The sequence below is a fragment of the Nelusetta ayraudi genome, unplaced genomic scaffold (assembly GCF_046127955.1).
Source record: "Nelusetta ayraudi isolate G7.1 ecotype Tasmania unplaced genomic scaffold, CSIRO-AGI_Nayr_v1 ptg000019l, whole genome shotgun sequence".
NCBI lineage: Eukaryota > Metazoa > Chordata > Actinopteri > Tetraodontiformes > Monacanthidae > Nelusetta > Nelusetta ayraudi.
The window spans coordinates 1,795,595-1,817,659 of record NW_027466069.1 but is presented as its reverse complement, the minus strand read 5'-3'; the positions used below and the strand labels follow the sequence as shown (position 1 = coordinate 1,817,659).

General features: G+C 45.4%; 1 protein-coding gene across 2 annotated transcripts in view; it reads left to right on the top strand.

Moving 5' to 3' along the window:
• The window catches only part of sema3bl (sema domain, immunoglobulin domain (Ig), short basic domain, secreted, (semaphorin) 3bl), a 46,105-nt gene that overhangs the window by 14,644 nt on the left and 9,396 nt on the right, over positions 1-22,065 (top strand). The window contains exons 3-10 of one of the 2 annotated variants that reach the window (XM_076026182.1): positions 3,810-3,872; positions 9,325-9,444; positions 15,249-15,339; positions 17,639-17,755; positions 17,864-18,006; positions 19,477-19,591; positions 19,687-19,756; positions 19,950-20,094. In XM_076026182.1, the coding sequence (XP_075882297.1) occupies positions 3,810-3,872; positions 9,325-9,444; positions 15,249-15,339; positions 17,639-17,755; positions 17,864-18,006; positions 19,477-19,591; positions 19,687-19,756; positions 19,950-20,094 (864 nt within the window). Of the gene's footprint in view, positions 1-3,809; positions 3,873-9,300; positions 9,445-15,248; positions 15,340-17,638; positions 17,756-17,863; positions 18,007-19,476; positions 19,592-19,686; positions 19,757-19,949; positions 20,095-22,065 lie in introns of those variants that run through there. The other variant, XM_076026181.1, reaches the window with a different exon arrangement.

Here is a 22,065-nt window from a genome sequence, read left to right as displayed (position 1 = left end):
AATCAGTGGACTGAAAACCTGTGAGTCTCGACGTCTCCGCAGCAGACATTATTTTGCTCCTTGAATTTTTGAAACAAACACCTCGCTTTTCTTCTCAAAGCTCCTGCCAGGAAAACCCGTGAACCTGTGCAAGCTGTCAATCAAACTGAGACGTCTCCCGTTAAACAAGTCTGCAGCTGGTGTGACTTGGAGCCATGAGAGCAGAGTTCAATCTGGCAGCCGTTGTGAAGAGAGAAGATGAAGATGATGATCGCCAGTAGCGGGAATCAAGTGTTGTTGTTTACTTTGGGATGGCAACAAGGTTTGAATCGCTTGTGACACTTGCGATCGGCATCTTGTTCGAGTCAAGCAGAGCAGAAAAACAAAGTATGTGAGCAATTACGGATGAGTTTGCGCTTGTAATTGAAACAAAGTCCGTGCTTTGCGGTTGATTGCATGAAACAGTCAAGCAGATGCAGGCTCAGCTGTGATTTGCGGGTTTCCTGACACCCCCCCACCCCAAAGGGGGGGCCCTTTGACTGATATCGACCCGGCTTTCAGAGACGTTTTATCGAGTGGTAGTGGTGGTGGTGGTGGGGGGTGATCAAGCTTAAACTGAAACAGAATGCCGTGCTGTGCGCAGAAAGAGGGCCAGATGTCGGCCATCTTTTCCAGCCCATAATTCCACTGCATCGCTCTCTCTCGCTCGCTCTCTCTCTCAGCCCGGGTCTCCCTCGCTCGCCGTCCTGGCCGATGATCAGACACCCGGCGTGCTGATAATGTGCTGCGAGTTTCATGGGGTTTAATGCCTCAGTGTATCTATTGCAGCCAGAAGTCGCGATCGCTCACAGTGACGCCAGAGGCATCAGAGACAGAGAGAGCGAGTGAGAGATAAGTTTTATGGGACGGCATCTGGCACATTCTCCATCGGTCAGTGATGACAGGAGAAAATTCTCTTTAAAAAACAATTAAGATCATTTAAGACAAAGCTGGTTAGTCAGCCAGTCCAGTGACGCTACAGCAGCATGATGGCAAAGAGAGAGAAGCAGCTCCAAATTCTTATATTATCATTTATTTGAATCTGTATGTCAAAGACAGAAACACAACACAAGTTGTCTCACCAGCAAAGAGCTCAAAAAAGGTTTGGTGAAGAACTCTTTATTTGAAAACAAGCTCCCTGAACAGCAGCCGGGTCCAACTGAGACAAATCTGGGACATGGTACAAAGTGTTTAAAACAAATTAGCAGGGAAAGTCTCAAACAAATACTAATCAAGGTTCCTGGAAAGGTTTTGTATGATGAAATGAATGTTCCATTTTCTCCTCATCAATAATAGCAGCTACTACCACTGTATATACATATCTGTGAAAGTCGTTTTTGGCATAAAAAAAAGTGGCTGGCACGCAGTCGAATCAGTCCACAGGGTTATTGTGAGTCATGTTTGGTTACATCAGCTGCACCTCCTCCACCTGCGCTAACAGCTTTAGTGTGTTGATGTTCTGACATATCACTTATTATCTTGAAGGCATTATTTTCTCTGTTTTGCCAAATCAACATTTAAAGTTGCTCCCAGTTGTTTTATTAATGCACTTGAAATCAGCAGGAGTTTATCGATCAGTCACGACACTCACTCACTTAAAAAAATAAAAATAAAAATAAAGAACACTTTGAAGGTACCCAGTCACATGGATATCATGAAACAGTGGAGCAGTGGGGGAAACGTGGTTGGCTGGTGGAAGTCGGTCGCACTCCCTAAAATGGTTGCATAGCGGGACTCTTGGCCGACGGCTCGGATTCTTGCAGCACACTGAGTCACATCATTGCCGGCCCTGTTTTTAGACAAGGCCTCGATTTCACAGTATATCTGTAACCATCAGGCGTGTCAGAAGATGCATTGGGCCTGACTATTTTGTGTGTGTGTGTGTGTGTGTATCTGCACCTATGAGCACATGTGTGTGTGCACGTCGAGCGTCACGCCAAAGCAACTGGTCATGGGATCTAAAGTGTTTCAAGCCAAGCGTTAGACTGGCCCTAAATCACCAGTGTCAGCATTGCGAGGCAGGAAGCAAAAGGCAACTTGCAAGACACGTATCATAACTCTACATCAACATTTGTTAAAGTCATGCTCAGGTAAACACAAACCAGATTAAAAATATACACACATATAACTTTTACAAGACCAAGACATTATTAAGATCTCATATTTCAGATGATAATTTTCATCCCCAAGTCCAGTGGAGTAGACTTCCATAACTAATCGTCAAAAAAAAAAAATTAAAAAAAAATCAAGAGCTCTAAAAACACTGTATATTCTGTTTTACATCATCGTGCTAAAATGTCCAGCTTCCTGTTAAAAGTGATGCTATCCTTGACTGTGCACCAGTTTGAAAAGTGCCAAAAGTAAGATGAATAAACACTTTCCTACTCATTTCTGGGCAGTTCATTGTTCATTGTGTTAGAAACACACAGGTTATTGCTAGAAAAACATTGGCAAAGTGAATTTTACATTTAATATGTGACCCTTGCGGACATGTTTTAAATGGTTTATGTTTTCTCCATGAAGTCAAACTCAATTTTGACTCCGTTTGACATTTTAATGGGTGTGTTTTTTTTCCTGAACCTTTTGAATTTTTTTTTTCATGCTTCCATCAAAATATGCCCTGGATGCTGCAGTTTACAATAACTCCTGTGGCTGGAGTCTACACATACTGTGAATGTGCCCCCTTATAGTCACACACACTCTCACAAACACTGAACATGATCAGATATAGTCATGCAAGTCAGCGACATTTGTTTTGCTCTCTGGTTTTTATTCTGTCCTGTCAAGTCTGGACATAAGAAAGACTTATTGTCTCAGAGAAACCTTCTGTTAGTCTGCATCAAATTAGAGTTTGACAACGTCACCATCCAAAGACTGAAAGAAACCTGGGCTTCCCTCTCCAGTAGCAGCGTTCCGTTGCAGAAAGCAGTGTGAAAACAGTTTTCTGCTGAGGATTTGATTCCATTTCGATCTTCCTCTCACTTTATTTTCCCTTACAGAAGACTGTGGGACTTTCCTCTGCAGTTTTCTTGGAACTAAAGTGTGAGAATTGTTATAAAATAAACAGAGTATTTATTTTTTCAAGGTTTTCCAGATGTTTCTTTTTTTTTTTTTTTTTAATGAAGGTCTGTCTACAGGCACAGTTCCAGGTTGTTTGTCGCCCAAGATTTGCTTTTGGCATAAAGCACATGACTGACACTAATGGGCCAAATCAACCTTTGGCTTTGTATACAAAAGTAGATTGTATTTTGCTCATTAAAAGCCAACGACACAGCAACCAATCATATAGCAGAAGGATTGGCTCCACAATTTATTAAATACCTTAACGTAGCAAATCTTCAAGGAACTCTTATAGGGGAAAATTCAAATAATGTTGATCAATGAGGTGTTTTATTTTTATAGTTATGAAATGAAGGGCAGGAATGATGGAAGTAGTCTCACTTGCAATAACTGACTTCTTCACTTGAACGTTCAACACAAGTTTTTTTTTTCATGTAATTCTTCTTGGTTTCTTTGATGTTGTTAGCCCATTAAGTATAAAACCCCAACACTTATATTGTCACACACAAAGGATGTGCTCAAATATAATTAAAGACAAAATACAAACAAAAAAACCCCTTGGGTTGGAAATCTAATTTCACAAAAAAATGGTTCTTGACAGTCACATCAAGCATCGCTGCATTCAAAACAACATTCATACGGAAATAAACAAACCTTGTGTGCGTTTGTGTGGAGCTGCGTGACCATTAATCATCTCCCTTTGTTCTCTTTCTCCTTTGGCTCGTCTGTAGATCTACTGGCCCCCGTCACCCGGTAACAGAGAGGACTGCATCCAAATGGGCAAAGAACCACAGGCAAGAGACAGTTTCCATTTTCATATCTTTTCTAAAGAAAGTACAATCATGAGGAAGGACGGAAAATGCAGGTGGAGGAGGAGGAGCAGAGTCTGGGGTGGCCAACTTCAGCTTAGAACTTTCAACTTTTTCTTTCATCCCTAATGAACGCGGCCGCTGCTCAGGAATGCACGAGCACCTCGTGCAGTTTGCTTTCCTCGCACGCTGACTCAGCTTTCTGTTTGTTCGCCTGCAGGAGATTAAAGCAAAGTCATTCCGTAGCACATGAAAGCCAAAGTTATTAGTTCATTGGACGAGACGGACGTGAAGACTTTTGAAAAGGCGGCCAAAAACATCTGCAGGTTTTAGTTTTCAGCCGTGCCAGAGCCGAGGCTGTCAGCTGATCCATCACTGGGCTCCAGCTCGGGTCACGATGCCGGACGCTGCCGTCTGTTCCTTTAAAGATGATTACGTCCTTGAAGGTGCTGAAAACTGGATTGTGGTCATTTTTTTTTATATTTGGGTAATGACATTGTAAAACTACAAACAGGACCTTTTCCTGTATCTAAATTGAACCCAAACGCTTTGCGACTTCCATTACTTTAACAGTAAAGGCCTGGGGATAATTGTCACAAATGTTTTATCTCCTTCAAATGTTACAATTGAAAATACAGACAGTGGAGATGTGACTTTAATGACCTCGTAAAATGCGGCCTCCTGGACGTGTTACCAAACGTCTTTCTTATCAAAAAGACCAAAAGGGGTTGAAGCCTGCATCTCACAGGGAGGGGGGCGGGTTCCACACAAGGACCTAACAACAACTGGAAAAAAAATAAGAAAAGAGGGCATCATCAAAGGGAAACGGTAGTGTAAAGAAGGAATTCAAGATGTGTGTCGTCTTTGATGTGCTCAGACGCCATAAAAATCGGTCCCAGTTGGAGAAGAAGAGTCCCAGCTGCTTTACTGCTGCTCAGAATACACAGGGCTGCGCTAATTATCTGTTTAGGGGCCACGCAGGACACATACGCAGGGTGACACGCACCAGGGCGAGTGCACGTACGCTGGGCTACACAGCCATGGCTTTTTGTGTGCGGGAGCGTCAGCCGCCTCCATCTGGAACACTTTACAACGTGTGTGTGCGTAGAGGGAGAAGTGCGCGCCGTCCGTCTTTGAAGTGGCAGGTGTGTCCTGGGTGTCTTCTGTCAGTTTTATTAGGCGCTTCCTGCGCTGCGCGCGCCAGCTTCACTCCGCCCCATATGCATGTGTGTGTGTGTGTCGTCAGGCTACTGTCCCTTCCGCAGTGCAGAGGAAACACCCATCAGGCAGCTCCTTAGGCAGGATGTGTGTAACCCTCACCTTGCACGTGCCAAAAAGGCTCTTAAGTGTAATGTGTGTGTGTGTGTGTGCACACGTTCCTGTCTTTTCTTAACCCACCAGAACCCCTTTTGTTGGGAAGGACCTACCTTGCAGGGACCAACAGTCTGGATCCTGCTGGATATTATTGACACTTCTTCACCGCAGACTAATACTGTGGTTTACCTTTGAGCTGGGGATTAATGCGTGGTTATTGTTTTGGTTAGGTTGATCACAATACACTCGTATTAAAACAGCGTCCCAACCAGGGTGGCTGAATTGTTTGTCTGCTAGTATTGTTTCCACAGACCCACATTCCATCACGTCTCCAGTCTTTTTTTTTTTCAAACAAATTCAGTGAATTGCTCCATGCCCTCACACGCACACACATGTTGCGTTCCATTCATTTGTAATTTCTTTTTTTACAGTTTAACCCAAACTCTTACCGCAACTTTAAATAAATGACCAAACCTATTCAGTTTAAAAAACCATTGCCATTGAAAAAAGAGAAATTGGGAGAACCAGCCAATATCCTTACTTTGAAGAGATGCCCTCACAGTGTTAGTTACAAGCGTATTCCAATCCACAAAATTACCACATTTACTAATACAAAACAATGCACAAAGAAAAGTAATCTTGAAGGTCAAATTGGTTTTTATGTAACTTCTTTTCACTTTTGCAGGGATCAGAGTAACACATTTGGTGTGTGTAGATCATTTCACACTGGTGTTTGCATGTACTGAATTACAAAACAGATTTTCCTCTCAGCTTTGCATCTCTAGCCTGAATATCTTCCTGAAAGCACTGTTAGCCTTGGCCTTTTGTGCAGTTTAAATGTTTTCTGGAACTGCATTCATTTCTAAGAGTAATTTTGACGGGTATTTCTGCTTTGATTGATTAGTATATGTATCATTTAAAAAAGAATTGTGCCAGATCTGAAAATGTCCCGTTTGTTGAAAAATTATACAATTCATCTAAAGTATGAAGTCATTCCTGTCACTGCAACATCACCAGTGCACTGTAAGGGATCACCATAGCCACTTCTCTGCTTGTGTTTATGAAACAGAATCTTTTAAGTCTGAAAGTGTATGTCACCGTTTACACTAGACGTAATTCAAGACTAAACAGTGAAGCATTTGGCCTCCAGACGCAGAAACGATACACAGGAGCTTTTCGTTGCAGCTGCTTGATGTTTACTGTTTAATAATAATTTGGAAAAGATGCGATACGGGCCGATGAACCGAATGTGGCCCCGTTTGATGATAATCAGAGGATCGTTGTGCTGCCAACTAGTTGCTGAGCTTCAGTTTGAGCTTTTAACCCTCATCGCAGGTCAACTGCAGGTCACCACAACTTTTTGTTCAACAATTAAAAAAATGAAAATATCTGCCATTTGGAAAGTGCTTTGGTGGTGCATGTTTGTCGTCTGGAGCGTTTCCGCGTGGCCAAATAGCTTCTTCAATCAGTGACTTCTGAAGCTGCCGGATCAAACAGCTGCCGCGACCAAACACTTGGAACTGGCTCAGTAAAACAGCGCCTTTTTCACGCACCGCCTCTCCATGTTTGTGTGTGCCTGCCATTCTGTTTGTGCACGGGCGCCCTTTCGCTGAAGTCATGGGCGCTCGCATATTTCTCTGGAGACATTCGTCTTCTTATCCTGTTAGTGTTTGAGAGACTTTTGACATCTCTTCCGTGAACGTTGGCTGTTTATCCTGGAAACGTTCCCCCGTGTACAAACTCGCCTCTCCTGGCCGGGGTCAGCCGCCCATGGCGCCTGGCGTGGCGTCTATCTGCACGTTTGCTCAAGCCCACCGCAGTGCTCCGAGCGCCGCAGCTTCAACGCAGACTTTTATGCCTTTAATGTTTCATGGTAGTTAAGTTGAATCCCTCAATTCGAAACTTTTTTTTCTCTACAATGTGCCAGGCAACCCGATCAGACTTGGCCAAGCAATAACCTGAGAAGCTCTCGTGGTCCCCCTGAGCACATTGTTCAAATAGTTCACTGTGCAGCGACAGAATCTTGATGGGTTGCCAATCGTCTTTGGCAAAAGTCTTATTTCTTTGGGTTGCAACCATGCAAATATCTACTGTCGGATTAATCAGAGGCTGGAAAGAGCATTTGTGTTTTTTTTTTTTCTTTTGCCCTTGAGTAAGTGGATTTTGTGGGCAGGTTGAAGTTCAAGCTGTGTTAAGGAGCAGCTCGCGACAGCTGGGAAATGTATTTGCGGTCGGCCTCGCTCTCGCTGATAATCACGGTTAAACAAATGAACATTGCAAACTTTTCATTTCTGGCTCTGATAGCCAGTATTTATATAATGATGAAGTGACTCTAATATCATTGTGGATAGATTTGAGACAACTCCCCCGAAGTCTCGAGAGGGAGCTAATCTGGTAATATAAATATTTCATTTTTGTTTAATACAGACCCCCTTTATTCCTGCCTCAGTCAGACCACACAAACATGAAAGATCCAAATGGCAGGTCAGGAGAGGTGGGATCTGATCATGATGTCGCCGCTCTTCGCTGAGCAGGGTTGACTTCCTGAGTATTACAACGGAAACGCGCAAGAAAGATTCCTCCTCACTCTCAGTCCGCTCAGTAGTCTCTCCAAGGCCTCATCAGTCTTCCTCTTGCAAAGACATAATGTGGCCCTCACACGAGCTTCATCTCTCAGGAAGAACAAATTCTTTGCAGCTGTAGCCGTTTGTCACTTCTGAGGCAACAGAAACGTACCAGACTCTGATCTAATTTTTCAGAAATTAAGGGCAAGTTTACCTTTCGGTGACAAGGTTGTTACTTTCGGGTTTATCTCTGCTCCGGTTTTGTTTGGGTCGAGACATGAGGTGGCAGGGAGGGGCAGCCCTGGTGATGTAAACTTTCCCTCCTATGGCAGCGGCATGGTTTACATCAGCACCTCAGAGCACTTGAGGAAATTATCAACAAGTTCTGAGCCTCTGAGCGGGACCTTGAGAAAGGACCCGGGGCCACATGGCCAAATGCTAAAAGACAGATTTACTGCGCTCGCCCTCGCAGCACGTGTGCTTCTGAAAACGGGAAAAACAGAGGAAAAAAAACATATCTTGCACACTTGCACATTCATGTTCAGCCTTTAAACATACAACACTCAGAAAGAAACAATTAAAACACAATAGTCATTGTTAACATCATTGTTTTTTTTTTGTGGAGGTTTGATTGTGTGGATGTGTTTTCACACCAGGTGCTTGTTGTCAGTGTATGAGTTTGACCTCGCAGACCTGAGAGAACGACACCTGGCCGACCCCTTCCGTCCCAGCCGACGGCCGTTTGGCAAAGTGCTGTTGTTACATTCAGGAAGCAGGAAGTATTCCGACCCCGTGTTTCCTCTGTGCAACACAGCAACATCTCGCCGCTCCTCACATCCTCACAGCTGCTTTTGTTTTCGCCCTCGTGCGTTTGAGGATCCCTGTCAAGCTTTTTTTTGCGCAGCCAGGATTAGTTGCCTTTTCGATTTGTGTTTCCAGTGTAGCCGAGTCTATGATTGAGTTTATCAGTCTTCTCTTTCCATGGTACTTTCTGCTCGGAGGCTTTTATTTATAGCCAATGTTATTGTTGGACCCTTCCCGGTAGCGTGACTCAAAACTAACATGTCATTATTGAATTTTCATTTTTTGGAGCTCATAAGGTTTGATAACCTCCCTTCCAGCCCAAACACGATGGAACCAACAGCACCAGTGTGTCGCGCTGGTGGCTGGGTTCCAAAAACCCTGAGACGTGAGCGCAAAGTTGCAGTAATCTCATTTCATCTAATAACACCCTAAGGTTGGTGCTGGTCGTGAACATGTGGGATCAGTGAAGTTTGTTAAGAAATCGGCTCGGTTCTCCTCAGCGCACTGGAAATCCCTTCATCTGCGTTGTGTAATTGGATTCGTTTCCTGTTAGGTTTTTTTTGCCTGCGTGTTTGCAGCTCTCATTGTAAACAATAGATCAACAGTGCCGACCCCGACGAGGGCAAGAGCGTCCAGTGTTTACCCCGACACTCTTTTATTTGTCGGCTCTCAGTTAGCAAACATCTGACACGACTCGCCATGCCATTTTCAACATTGAGGTCTGACCCTGCACGTCTTCCCTGTCCTTCTTCTAGACGGAGTGTGCCAACTTTGTCCGTCTCCTGCAGCCCTACAACCGCACCCACCTGCTGGCCTGCGGCACCGGTGCCTTCAAACCGATGTGCGCCTACATCAACGTGGGGCACAGGGGAGAGGTGAGTCGATAATAAGATGCTGCCGTGACCATGACACACACACACAAGCCTCTGCTGGGGGTTCATTACGGGAAGAAGGGAGAAAAACGTGTCTCTGAGTGAGGAGGGAAACGGCTGTGATTTGCAGCCGTCAGAAAATCATCAGACCCACATGTTGCTTTCACTGTCTCGATGGAAGTGGTTAAAAACAGCAACCCTAACCTTAACCCTCACTTTTTATTCACGTTTTGGCCTTTTTTTTTGACAGACTATTAGGTTCTCTTCCATATCGTCTTACAGGAGACTTGTTTTTTCCAAGTGAGTCATGCCTCTGTGTTGCAAGGTTTTTCACTCCCAGGGTGGACAATTTATCTCTCTGTAAAAATTGAAACACTTCACAGTTACTTCACAGATTGTGTAATCAATGTGTTATTAGGAAAGTCCCGCACAAAGACAAACAAAGAAAAAAAACAACTAAAACATGCACTCTGGCCATGTAGTTTTTCATAGAAACAATTTCTATATAGCAGATACTAAAGGGTGAAGGACACACGGCTGCGACCGAGCGATCCTTCAAAGAGGAAAGCCGGGCTAATGGAACAAATGTGGCCGCTGGCCAGATATTTATTTTGAAGTCAAACGAAGAAGCCCTGGTCTGGGCTGGGATCCCAGAGGTTTATGGTCAAGTCTCAGCAGGCAGCGCTGTCCTCGACTTCAGTGTTGTCCTAAACAGCAGCAGCAGCAGCAGCAGCAGCAGCAGCAGCAGCAGAAGCAGACTCAGCGGGACCCACTGCAGAGTCTCGCACTTGGAGTCCTTTCAGACTGACTGAACAAACGAATGGTGGCTTTTCAGACAGACCTGTAGTTTGCGGTGCCTTGGCAGTCCTCCTGGCCTGCAGCGCTCGCTGCCCTGCTCCCATCCAGCACCGCAGGGTCACACCGGGCTCAGGGAGGGGAGGCGACTGGATATTGGCTCAGAAACAAAGGAAGGAAAGCAACGCGGAGGCCAAATATAAACCGAGACTGTATATGTGGAACTGCTCCGTGTGAGCGACTCGCTCTTTCCTCTTCTTTTGTGGATTTATGCTCCCCTGGATGGCTCTACTTCAGTGTCACACACAAAATGCGTTTGGCCCAGGCTTTTATGATCTTCCTCTGCTTGTGTTGGTTCACGATATGTATCAAGTGAGGCCCAGATGGACAGAAAGGTTTGAAGAAAAATACACAATTGGCTCTCTGAAGCTTTTTATTGTCGTGATGACTTTATGACAATGGGAGGAAGAGAGTCCAACTCTGCATCGTTGTCCTGCCGTGAGCGTGTGTCCGTCTGATAGAGGGTCGATTTGATCAAAAGAGAGACTTGTTGAGGTGATGTGTCCAGCGTGTACCTGCCGCCGCCGGCGTCCTCGCTACGTGCGAGACCTTTCAGCTCTGCGACCGTCTGGACAGACGACACCGCAGGGAGTCTGTCCGTTTATTTAACCAGTCGTTAACCAGGCGGCGAAAACACACAACCTGGTGTTTGCCTGACCTCTCCAAGGGACGGAGGCCGCCAGCCCTCGGACCGGGCTCTGGGTGGGATGACCTTTAACCCCCTGGGTGTTTCATCTCAGTTAGGTGCAGAAGTACACATGACTGTCTCTCTCAAGGCCTCTTTCTCTCTGGCTTTGCCTCTTTGTAGGCTGCCACAGAGACTCAAAGTAGCACTATATGCAAAAAGAAATGTGGATTTGGTTCATTCAACAGGATCTGTGATGAAGCAATGAAACAGCCATGAAATAAAACCAACACAAGTACATTTTTAGAATGCATTTGTGTTGGACAAATTCTAATTGTCCTGCGGTGCCACTTGATCTTCGCCATGTTTCCGTTTTTTCATCCCCAGTTTGAAATGAGGATTGTATTTAAACAATCTCTGCGACACACTGACCGGCATAAATCCTTGACAGAGGGGAGTGTCAGATTTTTATACTTCTGGGGAACCGCTCAGATTTTTCAAACCACATTTAACGATGGAAAAAACAAAACAATTCTGTGCAATTTCATTTCAACTGGCCTGCAGAGTTTGGAACACCGGGAGTCGGTGCCTTTGTTTTAAAAATAGCCTTAAAAAAATCTGTGCTGCTCCATGCATGCACACACACATGCACACGCACACACACACACTCTGTCACACACACACACACACACACACACACACACACACACACACACACACACACACACACACATACACACACACACACACACACGAGTCCCCATGGTGAGTGACATGGCGGCCCGAAACAGTGTCATGCATGAAAATAAACCAGTAGACTATGGTGACGACATACACAAGACTAGACCACACACACACACACACACACACACACACACACACACACACACACACACACACACACACACACGCAATTATGAAACAAAACAAATGACACAAACTCAAACAGTGAAATGTGCTGATGTGCAGACATGCAGGCTGAACCCACGCTGAAAGACACATTTAAACACTCTAATATAAATATATAGAAACTAATTTGTAAAAGGGCGTGCACACACATGCACAGCATACATTCGCTTGCAACGGCATCCGACACGCTGAGCATAAATACTCCAGCTGCCCCCCACCTCCAGCCTCCTCCTTGCACAGTCACACTGTACATTCTCCATCCTCCAGTGAAAGCACTCTCCCTGCAAAGCGAGGGCCTTTCTGGCACTTACGGGGTGACTTGCTGAGTAACTCACTTCCTCTCGACACCGTGGCAGACGTCCACCTTTTGTAAGAGCCACACTTGGGACCCGTTTTTGAAGTATGGGAGGGGGGAAAAGGCACTTGAGCGGCAGCGGGTTGAATTGCTGTGGCTTAAAAGTGGACTGAAGGGATTGAAAGTGTAATTAAAAATGAATTGCTTATGATTTGCCCTCACAGTTTTTCCCAGTCGTGCTGCCTTTGCATCCACGCCTTCATCTGGAGATGAGTGGTGGAGCTTATTTTACTGCCAGACAGCAAATCGCATGAATTTTTTATCTAAGTTGTGTTTATTTTTGAAATTATATTAATGATTAATCAGAACTTTTTTCCACTTTTATGTTAAACCTAAAAAGCAAAGAAAGATGAAGAGAGCAGAGAATGAAGAGAGTCACCTCCTGATCCTGTCACAGAGGGTCTGGCTGAACTAAAGAGAATCACAGTACTCTTCATCATCTGTCTGCTCCATGTCAGTGTCTAAGACACACACACACAAAACAACATAGTGTTAATATAATGATGCAAACACCCCATTCAAATTCAGCAGACCTCACTGTGATGGAGACACCAAAATCCTAATTGATGCCCAAACCAAACCTCAATTTTAGTTGCTTATTTCATTTCACTGAAATTATTAAACCAACATAAACGGGAAGAACTGCTCTCCAATGAGGTGGCATCTCCAACCTACCTGTATTTGGGTCACCATGAGAGTTTGGTTGACCATTTCACAGAGGGACACTGATTGAAAGTGAGTTGAGTTTCAAACAAAATCCCACAGTTTTGGTTGCACGGTCTCTTAAATGTGATTAAGGGTGATATCTGTGAAATGACACATATTTGTACAGATCTCTGCAGTCGCTAGTCCCTGTGGTGTTGTGATTTGGGGATCCTTTCTAGTTTTGCTTGGCGCGACTGAGCACCAAGTGGCCGCGGCGGTCCTTCTCCCTTCCGCATCGCAGCGCTGCTGCGTATTTGTTTTGGCTAAAGTTTGGCCAAAGTGACTCTGACAGTCTAATCAGCTGCGCAGGCCGCCTGCAGTATTCCTGCGGATTGCAATGAGATAACGCAGACACACGCGCTCACAATCACAATCAACCCCTGAGCTGCACAGTCTCCGGCGGGCTCGGTAGGGACGAGTCTGCGGCGGGAATTAGGGTGCCGCGGCGCGCAAACACATGCCGACTCTTACGGCGTGTCAGTCACCCCAGATTACAGACACGCTGAGCCTCATGGGACGCGCGCGGTGACGCATGCTTAAGTAATGAGAGCAAAGGCTCGCTGAAAGAATAATGATGACTAACGAGCAAGCTCAAAGTGCTCAGAAAAACAAGAGCAGAAATCCGGAGACGGAGGCGGAAGGTGACCAAAGACAAGGACGGCCGCAGAGAGACAAAGAGACACTTTTGCAACACGATACGCTGACAAGGACAGCTTAATTGTCAACTATTTTAATTTGAAACAGAATCCTGTCGAAACAGAGGCGGTCATCTTTTTTGGTGTGTCAGAAATTGCATTTCTCCTCTTCAGTGGGGAAATGGGAATGCCTCCAAGCTATACCAATGCACAGTTAATGATACTTTGTATAAACTCGAGTAAATCCATATAAATTTCAACTCTATATCATTGTGATTTTAAAGAAAACGATTCTTGGTAATTATAATTGGAATGCTGTCAGTCCTGCTAATATAACAGTAAATATTTGACAGTGATGAGCGTTGACGCATGACTTCATCCTTTTTATTTACATCAGCCCTTATTCTTCTATTCTGCAACATTTCACAGCGGTAGCAAATGTTCCAGCGCACACATAAAGCACACTGCGCGTGGGTGAGACTATTGTCCACTGTATTTCGTGGTTTTTTTCCCCCTCCCCTCCCCTACTAACTTCAATGTCATCACCTCCCCTGTGATCTCCATCCAGTCAAAGACTCCCACGAACAATGGCCCATTGTAATCAACGGAACACAGAGTCTTTTACGCAGGGTTCACTGTAAGGACGCCTTTAAATCAGCGATAGCGACTGGAATCAAACGCAAGGTCGTGCTGGAGGTCACGCATGTGGCCTGGCCCGTACTCCCTCCCACCCCCCCCCCACTTGTGGATAGTCACAGCGGTCACACCCTGGCGCGCTAAGCCTAAAGCAAGGCTTTTAAAATAGCTCTTTAAGAACGACTTAAAAAAAGGGTCTTTTGTGCACGTTGACCATATTGTGACCCAACAAAGTGCACGATCCAAGGATGTGGCCAGTGTTGGCCTAGCGGGCGGCGTCGAAAGCTGACGTTTTAATCTCATCCTCACTTTTAACTGCTAAAGTAATAAAAAAAATGCATATAAAATGTCCATAAAACTTGTTTTTGATTTTATTATACAGGCCATAATGCTGCTGGCAGTCAGTCAGTCACTCAGCTATAAATGTTTAATGGATGTGATATTGTTCTTATGCATTGCTGCCTTGTGAGAAGGTTGAGAGTTTTTATCCCACAGTGTCAAAGACAATTTTTCTACTCGGGTGAGTTTGATCTGAAAGTCTGCCATGTATTTGATGGCCATGCTGTGTTTTTTGGTTTCTGCTACCCCGCTGGCTGCTCGGTACAAAGTTTGCTTCCCAGCGCCGATGCACTGGAAGCCCAGTGGGAAGCTCGTCTGAACTCCGGCACCTCGACTGATCCCGTGTTTCCTCGTTTCTCAGACAGTCGCAGACGAGTTCAGTGGAGGGTCACAGAAACCTTGTAATCCAGGCTGAAACGGAAAGCAGTTCCTGCGCCGCCTCTTCTTTGTGCAGACAATGGGACATACAACCAGACGAATGGCGTTTTGTCAAGTGAAATTAACTCCTCATAAAGGGCCCGGGCTGGTTTTGATGGAAGGTGTTAAGACTTTCCAAATGGAGGTCGGTGGAGGAAACACACAGCCTTTCTTCATTTATAGACCCCGATTCGAAACACATGTAGCAAATTAATATTTCCAGTGTTTCCTGATGAACAGTTTTGTGTTCTCCTGCAGAGACCACCCTCTGGAACCAATAATCTAACATGCTCAACACGTCTTCTTTTTCCCTTTCTTTTTCTCTTGCCAGCATGTCTTCACAATGGACCCGGCTAACGTGGAGAACGGACGAGGGAAGGTTCCGCACGACCCCAACCTCCCATTCGCGAGCACCTTTGGCGGTATGTCCCCGTTCTAATCTGTCGCTCATTTGTTCTGTGGAGACTGTCCAACAAGTGGAGCCGTCACGTCGGGTTAATTAGACCCAACGCAGCGCCGTGAAAGTCAGTGGGAAAGAAATATGTAGCAGCAAGTGTCCGGTGGTTTTGAGCCGGTTTAATCATTGGCCGAGCCATCAAGTTGGGGCTGGGCGGGGCCAAGGCGGGGCGGGAGGGACTCGGGGGTTTGAGCTGCAATAACAAAATATCAGTTTCACAAGTTAACACTCTGCAGGAATTCTGTCCAACACGGACGCCTGTTTCCACACATGGTCCACACGACCAGATCTCTCCTGTGCTTCAGCGATAATAACCTGAGGAATAAGTAAATACAGAGACCCTGTCTGGCGCTGACACGCACACACGTGCAAAAGTATATAATATAATATGTATGTCTGGCGGTTTTCTCCTTATTAATACCAGTAACTGAAAAATCTTTTAGCAATGGGCCGTGTGTGTCTGCATGTGTGTGCGTGTGTGTGTGTGAGTGAGTGAGTGAGTGAGTGCATGCGTGCGTGCGTGTATTTATCCCGCTGTCTAATCCTTCTGTCTATCCCATTTCAACCTTTTTAGCATTGAACTCATTCGAGGATACATCATCACTGCAAAGCATGTCTATATATGTAAAAAAAAAATGCTTACATGCAAGTCAACACAGGCTTTACACTGAGCCTGCCAAAGTGTTCCATCGCGGACAGCTTTAAGAGATGTTGACTTAAACATGATACAAACGGAATGAGTTATTGGCAGTTGTTCACCTGCCTCAGAGAATCAAAGCATGGAGCAGTAAAAGATTATGAAAGACACAACAATGTTTCTTCCTCCTGCTGGGTCTTCAGATCTTCCCCGAAGATACACGTGGCTCAACAGGCTCCTTCATGGCTGGCGTCTTTCACTTTGTTCACTTGTTCACCACAGGCCGTTGGGATTTCTGAGGGAGAAGAGTGCGCAAATGTTTCTACTTGGATTAAAGCAGCCAAGTGATTGCAATAATATATTTAATTTCTTGCCTGGCGAGACTCTTGGTCCACTGCAGGCGCCACGCCTGGAAAAATCAAAACAAAGGGTTGTTGTCTTCATTGTTAAGTGGCTGATGAAAGTTTATCTGATGTGACTTCACGGTAACGTGTGAGGTCATGTTTAATAGTCGCAGCTCCCCGAGGCTCCGCCCCCGCAGGACGGCGTCTGTCCTGGGTGTGCGTCTCACTCTGCGCGTGCAGGTGTAAACAAGTGCCAGCCACTGTTAGCTGTAGTGTGGAAGTTAAACTGCTAAGATTAGACAAGTTGGAGACTCTTGATTGCACTTGCGGTCAAATAACACAGTTGTTTAAGATCCTGTATCTCATATTCTGGCTAAACTCACGTTATTAATTACAGCAAAGCTCCATAAGGCTCTGGATTGCAGCAGATTTTAGCCCTCTGTACAGTAGAAATGCTGCACTTTTACCTTATTGATGAAATTGATTCTTTGTTGGATCTTCTGAACTACAAGGAATCTCTCAGTGCGTGGAAGCAACATCTGGCTGGGAGGGTTTTTACTAACATGACATCATAAAGAGCTGATTTCCACAACTGAGAAGAAGAAAAAGAAAAAGAAGAAGAAGAAGAAGAAGAAGCAGCAAATTATGGACTATACTCACACTGTCAGAAAACATTGGTAACGTTGCTTTTGCTCAATACGGGATCTTCAAAACAAGTTTTTAAAACAGGAAAAATGTACATCACGTCAAGGCAGACAAAATGTTAGATATTTGACAGCTCAACCTTTGTGTGTGTGTCCAGCTCATGAAACACACACAGTGCAAAGGGGGGCGGAAATGCTGTATTTCGATTGCCGTGGAAAAATCCATTTCCTGACCTGTAAAATTCAAAGCGGTCCGGTGCCGACGCTCAGGGCCCCGGTGGAGGAGGCTAAACGCACAAAGCGTGTTTTTGTTCAGGTTTCACATTTCCCTTCCAGAGCGTGTGTGTGTGTGTGTGTGTCCTTATTGGATTTGTTTGATTTCCCTTTTCCTTTCTTGTCCTCTGCCTCATTTTCCTCGACCGCAACAATTTTTCCCCCTCTGACACGTGTAATTTCCTCACTGTTCTTCAAAGCCAAACCTTTTAACTCCCTCCTACCTCCTAATCTTTGGGTCCTGATTGCTGTAGTTGATGTGTACCATCTTGTACTGTTGCTAAAGGTCAGAGACTCTCACCCTCTCTGTGTTTCCTGTGCATTTTACATTCAGCTGGTCTGAATTCCTTCCTTGGCCCTCCTCAGGTGGGGAGCTGTACACAGGACTGACGGCAGACTTCCTGGGCCGCGACTCTGTGATCTTCAGGAGCATGGGCGGTCGCTCCACCATGAGGACGGAGACCGACCAGAAACTGCTGCACGGTAACGTTGAAGTTACAATCAAAGTGAACATGGGGGAGAGGAGAAGACCGCAGTCATTTTAAAACGCTTTGTTTTCCTCTCGTCTCCCACGTCTTCACTCCTCCGCAGACCCCAGGTTCGTCGCCGCCCACCTCATCCCAGACAACGGCGACAGAGACAATGACAAAGTCTACTTCTTCTTCACCGAGAAGGCCACAGAGGAGGGCGACAGGGAGGGGGCCATGCACACACGCGTTGGCCGAGTGTGCGCGGTGAGAGCCTTCGCAACTTGTTTTTTTCATGTTGAGATTTACCAAGAGGCGCGGCACAGAATTTGTTTTTGTCCTGTTCCTCTTTGTGTACAGCGGTAATGTACACTTGAAGCTTGTCCACTCCACTGGAGTGGAAGAGATGGTCCCAAACTCTCAGCGCAGCACATCCCAAACATAATTTATGGAAAAAAGGGGGCTTGAGCAATATCTGCTGGCAGGACTTAGCGAAGCCAGATGGTCCGGCGGCTTGCGCGGCCCAGTTTGCGCGAGCATGAGCGAGAACGCGTCTCCTGCAGGGGTGGAACTCACCGGGAAGATGTTGCCATGCGGGAGGAGCGTCTTGGAAGTCGCTTCTGATTCTTATTGTTTTCTGGAGAATCTGTTGTGGGCCTGAGCCAGGAGTGAAATGTAGACAGCGACAAGATTCGCTGGGAGGAAAAAAACGTGTGATTTAGCAACACCTCCGTCATTGCAAACATATTTCTGCGGGATTAACTCTCCCAGACAGGTGCCGCTAGTTTTTATGGGTTAATCCTCTTCCCGTTCTGCTCGTCAACTATGAGATTTTGTCCCCCCCCGAGGACTTTGAAGGCATCGCACAAAAACACCCACAGCTGTCAAACCGACCAGCTGCGACTCTATTCCCCGTCTGCAAACACTCTCACGCAGCCATTTGTGCTGCAAAGGCGGCGTGCAAAACCCAGCAACTGTTTCCACCGCGGCCGAAAAGTTTACCCCCTCCTCATACAAAATCCCGCCTATCAATCTTTAATTACAGCTTTAATTATCTGTCTCATCTCCATCTCTCCCGCCGTGCCCTCTCGCCATCTGTCTCTCTTTTCATCTCTTCAGACGCACTTTTCGTTCGTCCTGGAAAAGCGTCTGCAGCGCGACGCGTACAGACTCATCGCCCTGCACACACCGCGAGCTCCTCGGCTCTCCGGAGGTTTAGCAGCTCGTTTACCCATCGCGAGCTCCCCTTCTTACTCATCCAAGCTCCGCATGCCAAATACGGAGTCCTGAGCGCTGCATGTGTATGAGCTATTGCAGAAACTGGCGAATGCGCTCAAGAGGGCTTCTGGTATTAGCATCTGGTGCCGATTGAGGCAGTTTATTGAGCTGCCGGCAGACAAGAAAACCATTGTTTGCCATGGATGTTTCAGTCAGCGCGGGTGAAAGTGATTGATTATAGAAGGCCGTGATTACACGCCCATCATTCAGATCCCATCCGGGCTTTGTTTAAAGTTTATGCAGAGTAGTAATTTGTAGGTTCGGTCACTGATTTACAAGCAGAGCTACTCCTTCTCCGTGTGTGGCTCTGAAGGTTCCTCTCACTTCCAGCATTGTTCATGTTTTTTTGTTTTTTTCAATCTGAATGTTAAAATCTGGATCCACTGTGTTGTAACTAACTGATGTATATCTTTCTTTTTTTTTCCTTTCCTGCCCCTGTATTTCTGTTTGTTGCCACAGAATGACGTCGGCGGCCAGAGAGTCCTCGTCAACAAATGGAGCACCTTCATCAAAGCCCGGCTGGTGTGTTCCGTCCCAGGTCCCCACGGCATCGACACACACTTCGACCAGCTGGGTAACACACTTTTGCCACTCTTTGTCTTAGCTCGTCCTCACTGTAGAAAAACACATTTCAAAACACTAAGTGGTCCTGTTTACTTTGATAAACAGAGGATGTTTTCCTGCTGAGGACCAAAGACGAGAGGAATCCAGATGTTTATGCCATCTTCAGCACTATCAGGTGAAAAACATGTTTTTGTTTGTTGGGTTGTTTTGTACTGGTCAAATTAACTTTCCTTTTATGTTTTATATATTTTATGATCATGTTTTATTCTCTAATTGTAGTTTGGTAATGCCAGAATTTTTTGACATTAACGCTCTTAACCTCTCTTTAACACTTTGCTCATCTGAAACATCTCCTCTCTGCTCCACAGCAACGTATTCCAGGGTTTTGCCGTGTGCGTTTACCGCATGGCCGATATCAGGGAAGCTTTTAATGGACCGTTCGCCCACAGAGAGGGACCCGATTACCAGTGGGGGGTTTACGAGGGCAGGGTGCCTTACCCAAGGCCAGGCGTGGTGAGTGTTTGCCCACTTCTTGCACTCAGAGGCTACCACAGAATGAATTAGACATGTATTTTCTCAGTCAAGCGTTCAAAGTCCAGCGTGTACCACAAAATACTTTTGTGCTGATGACGCACAGTTACGCATTTTACATTTACGTAGCTAAATTTGTCAGTGTATTTATTATAAAACACCCAACAAAAAGGTTGAAAGCTGTATTGTCCATACAATTGCACAAATTCTACGGAGCAGAATCAGCAGTCGGTCTTTTTTCATCTTCCTCCTTTCCTTCCACAACACTGTTCTTGCAAAATAACCAGATTTATCATTAAATGTAATTGTAATAAAACAGTGAAATCAATGAATTATTATTCCATTCCTAAGCCTTAATAAATATAGATATGCTGCTGCTAATAAATAATTTCTACCTTCCACGCTCCACGCTTGCAGAGTAAGTGCTCAAAGTGTTGCTGCAGCTGCGCCGGCAGTTGACAGTGCAGACCCTCCACCTGGTTTACGTCCCGCTCAGCGGGAGCCTGTCACCTTCTCCAAACCGCATCGCCGTAATTTAGACCCACATGTGTGAACGCACAGACTCACGCGGTCACGTTAGGCCGTGTCATTCCGCCTCATTAGCGCGGTGAGGCTGAGCACATTCAGGCAGAGGGAGGATGGAGGATGGAGGGGGGAGGAAGAGTGTTGGAAAGCGGCAGACGCCTCCGCAGTTCCACTTCACCGCCGCCCTGATTAACGGCAACGTTTCTGGGCCAGAGAAGGTGATCGGAATGTGTAGACGAGGGGAGGAGGAGAGGTTTTGATATTTTGATGGCCTGTTTATCAAATCTTTAGGCCGTTTAACTCCAGGTAAAGTGGCTCTGGTGTGACAATCAGGTCGGCGCCGGTGGCCTAGATCTCTCCGCTCAACCTGTGCCACATGGGACATTTAAACCCAGTTTTGTTTCCCCAGGATTTTATTTTTGTTTTAATCTAAATGATTTACTCACAGATCTAAACTCGCGAAGGGACGAGAAGTAAAAGTTCAGTGGTTTAGTTTGAGCGCGATTTGGCAGCTTTATTTTCCCCAGACGTTTTTCTTGGATTGAAATATTAGCAGACGCTGTTGAAAGTTTATTCAGTAAAGAACTGCAGGATAAAAAAAGAAAGAAAAAATGACTTATGAAGGATTTGATGGTAATCCCACACCATTTTTGTAATATATTTGCCTTATCTCCAGTCTCCACACTGGGATCGAAAAATATTATTAAAAGTCAAATATTGGTACTAAAGTAACATTATACAACATTAGTAAAATAAGCAAATATATGACAAAAGTATTGCATTTAATATGTTGTAATTTATCACCACATGTTTTATTATTGATATTAGTACTGTGTGTCCAGGGATTAAATTGGGTAAAAAAAAAACTGTTAAAGGACTTTTAGGTCGGCTTCATTGTGCGCCTGTGTTGGGATTCCACACACTCGACCGAAAATGCAGCTAAAGCTCTGATTCATTCATTGATTTTCACAAAAACGTTGTGTCACACTGAAATCTGACCATTTTCTTTAGCAGAATATTTTTAGGCTTTTTTTTTCAGTCGTATTTGGGGATTTTCAACTTCTATTCATCAGATTCCAAATGAGTTCAACCACAAACAGTGAAGTGAATGTAAAACTGGAGAAAGCACAGACAGGGCTGTTTGTCATTACGGTCCTGTGTCTCTCTCCTGGTGCTGCTTCGCACAGTGGACGTACTTAACCCACAACTAGACCGACGCAATCACGAAGCAGTGGAGGAGAGAAGAGACGCTGCCAGAAATCTTCTCCTCTCCTCTGCCTCTCATTCCTCCTCTCTTGGCTCCTGGTCGGGGACACAAACCAGTCGACCCGCTGCAAGGAAAACCTGGACGAGTTGAGATGGATTTCTGAGTGTTCCCAGCTCGTGTATCGTGTGGCCGTGCAAATACACATGGGGTCATTTAGTGTG